This window comes from Charadrius vociferus, unplaced genomic scaffold (assembly GCF_000708025.1).
Source record: "Charadrius vociferus isolate BGI_N301 unplaced genomic scaffold, ASM70802v2 scaffold192, whole genome shotgun sequence".
Lineage (NCBI taxonomy): Eukaryota > Metazoa > Chordata > Aves > Charadriiformes > Charadriidae > Charadrius > Charadrius vociferus.
The window spans coordinates 1,092,963-1,095,735 of NW_009647437.1; the positions used below are offsets into that span (position 1 = coordinate 1,092,963).

Genomic DNA, 2,773 nt, shown 5'->3' on the forward strand with positions numbered 1-2,773 from the left:
CATTTCACAACTATTTACACCAAGTTTTACCTGCTATTTCATCACTCTCACTTCTCAGGAGACACTTCTGTAATTCTCAAAATCAATTGTAACTTCATTACCCCCGACTCAGTTAACACTGGCAGAAGACTTCCTCAATCCACTAGTCCCACCCCTTCTCCAAATCACTTATGATTCTGCTTTTGATGATCACAAAGCAACATAGGTTTTATCCAAGATCCACACTAGACTGACCTCCCTCCACTGTGCAAACTGTACTCTGGAATATTTTACACACTTACTTATCTACGTAAGGACTTGTGCTCTCTGTCCACAACTGTTTCCTTTAAAGTTTCTTGTGACAATTTTCAAAAGCAATTGATGAGATCAAGTAGATTAAAAAAAAAAGGGAAAAGAGAAGAAAAAAAGTGTTTCTTGATTGCAGTATGTAGGTCATCTGGAGATCTTTTTACAGAAACCTAAGGAAAATGTTTCCAAAACTATCTTGGATTCTTTGTGGGCAGCTAAATACTTTTGATAGTTGCAACAATTGCCATGACGTTTTTCTACTATTTTTTTGTAAAGGTCAAAGTCAGAGAAAATAGTAATATAAAAACCTTGTCTGTGTGGCATATTTTTCTTAGCCCAGAAGCAAGATTCATCCTCAAAAAGGCTGCTTCTGTAGGCATTTTCATTCTCAGTTTTGTTTGTTTGTTTGTTTGTTTTAAAATGACTGGAATATAAATTTTAGCAGAGAATCAACTAAGAGAAGACTGAAAACCAGTAATGCACACAGGTAAAGCATAATTATGTTTTTTCATCCTTGCTTTTTGAAAAAAAACACCAACACCTCGATTAAAAAAAACAGCAAGCCAATAACGCATCTATATTTTACACATTTCTAGAGAAATAAATCTGTCCATCTTGTCAAAATAAAAAATAATTAAAAAAATTCCGTCAGCCAAGCCCTCCATATGTTAGTAACATATGTGCATAAACATAGATATCTTGTGTTTTATCTTACCTTTTAGCCAACCACAATTTGGTTCCTATACAGGTGATGATGTCACCCAGTCCCTGCTGAAAGTCCGAACTAATGAGTAGTTTTGATTCTAAGTATGACTGCAGCAAGTGAAAAACCTAAATAAAAAAAAAAAAAAAAAAAAAATTGAAACTAGAGTTTGTAGCCACTGCTTTTCTTCCAAATAACTGCGAGTTGAAAACAACCACCTGCAAAATTAACAACTATTACTCAAGGAAAAATGTGTATTCATTTGGCATAACAACAGGTGGAATCCTTAAATTGCCTGTTCTTTAAAATTTACTCTTCGCAGTAACTGAACTACAAAATATAGGAAATGCGAGAAGATGTCAACCTCTGTGAAGTGAGCAGAGGACAGCCTGATGAACACCACTCCTACTGGCCCTTGCCAACTCAAGCATCCCTCAACTTTCAACATTTTTGCAGTGCCATCTGCTCACCAGCACCAGCACAACTGTCCGTGGAGCACGCTGGCAGCTTGGCCCACTGGATGGAGCGGGGCTGGTTGCATCGTACAAGTACAACCAAGGAGACAGGGAAAGGTCTTTAAAATCCACACACCGAGCAAAAATCTTTTTAAAGGCAGCAGAGTCACCACCTATAACCACTCTGGAGTGCTGACAGAAAAGTATCTTTATTCCTGCTCCTGACATCCCTCCTTCAGGGCTCCGGTCAAACACAGTGGGCAGTTGGGTTTCACAGAGAAGGGAGATGCTCACACCTTTCCCCTCCAAGGACAGAGAAACTGAGCTCCTGCACTGCGACTGTGCACTCACTGCACTATCTCCTCCTGAGCTTCACATAAAAGCCTAGTAGACAAGTCCCAGGTACCATGAAAGAAAGAATTCAAGATACCAAAATAGAACGCATGACCTGTAACTTTCTGGTCGGAGAATTAACAAAGCAAATAATTTCTGGCCTTAGGGACCTTCCTTTGCTATTTAAAAACAGGTTTTTCAAATAATACTGAATATATAGAAAAGCCTTAAGAAAAAAATGAATTTAAAAAGATATGTAGTCATCTAGATCATAAGCATGAAAAGGAAATATTGGAAGATATATGAAAGCTGATACCAACTCCACAGTGGAGAGGAACTCACCAAGCCCAGCCCCTGTAACAGCCATCCTCTCTCCATGTGGGAGAGGGTGCATGGCACACACTCCTGACACAAGTGACAATGCTCTTATCATCCCACTTAGCTTTTACCTTTCCTGTTCAAGTGCAAGTGAATGGGCAACACCTGGGTGAGTTAATTTCTAAATGGCAAAACATGGAGATACACAGCGCAGTACTGAAGCCTAATGGGAAAGGTCCTGCTCCGGTTACGGAGTTTTGCAGGCATGTGCTATGTGGAAGCTGGAACTGGAGGAACAGGGTGCTGACTCTCCCTCTTTCTTTAACTTGCCTTACAGCCTCCAAATTTGAAATTCTATTTGGCTACCCAGGTAAGTTACACTGACAGACATGACAGGGTTTCTGTGCAAATTGAAAAAGTATATTCCCCCATTATTTATTGAAAATGGTGATATGAAGAGTTTAGGAAGCTTTAGAAGTGTTATCAGACCATTTCTGAAAATACATACATGACCATTTTATATGGAAACACTCCTGTGAGAGTATTAGCACTTCATACTTGCAAAGTGACAATTTTATGACTAACGGATCAAGCTGGGGCCTTCACTTCACTTTGGGAAAAGAAAAACCTTTATATCCAGCTTTTTACATCTCAGGTCTTGGTTTCCCGCATTCCT

The 2,773-nt window shown here is 39.2% G+C and overlaps 1 protein-coding gene across 1 annotated transcript in view; it reads right to left on the reverse strand.

Annotated features, from left to right (window-relative positions):
- THADA (thyroid adenoma associated) overlaps nucleotides 1-2,773 on the reverse strand; it is a 163,314-nt gene that overhangs the window by 61,448 nt on the left and 99,093 nt on the right. Inside the window, exon 29 of the mRNA XM_009880656.1 lies at nucleotides 1,004-1,119. Within this exon, the coding sequence (XP_009878958.1) occupies nucleotides 1,004-1,119 (116 nt within the window). The remainder of the gene's footprint in view (nucleotides 1-1,003; nucleotides 1,120-2,773) is intronic.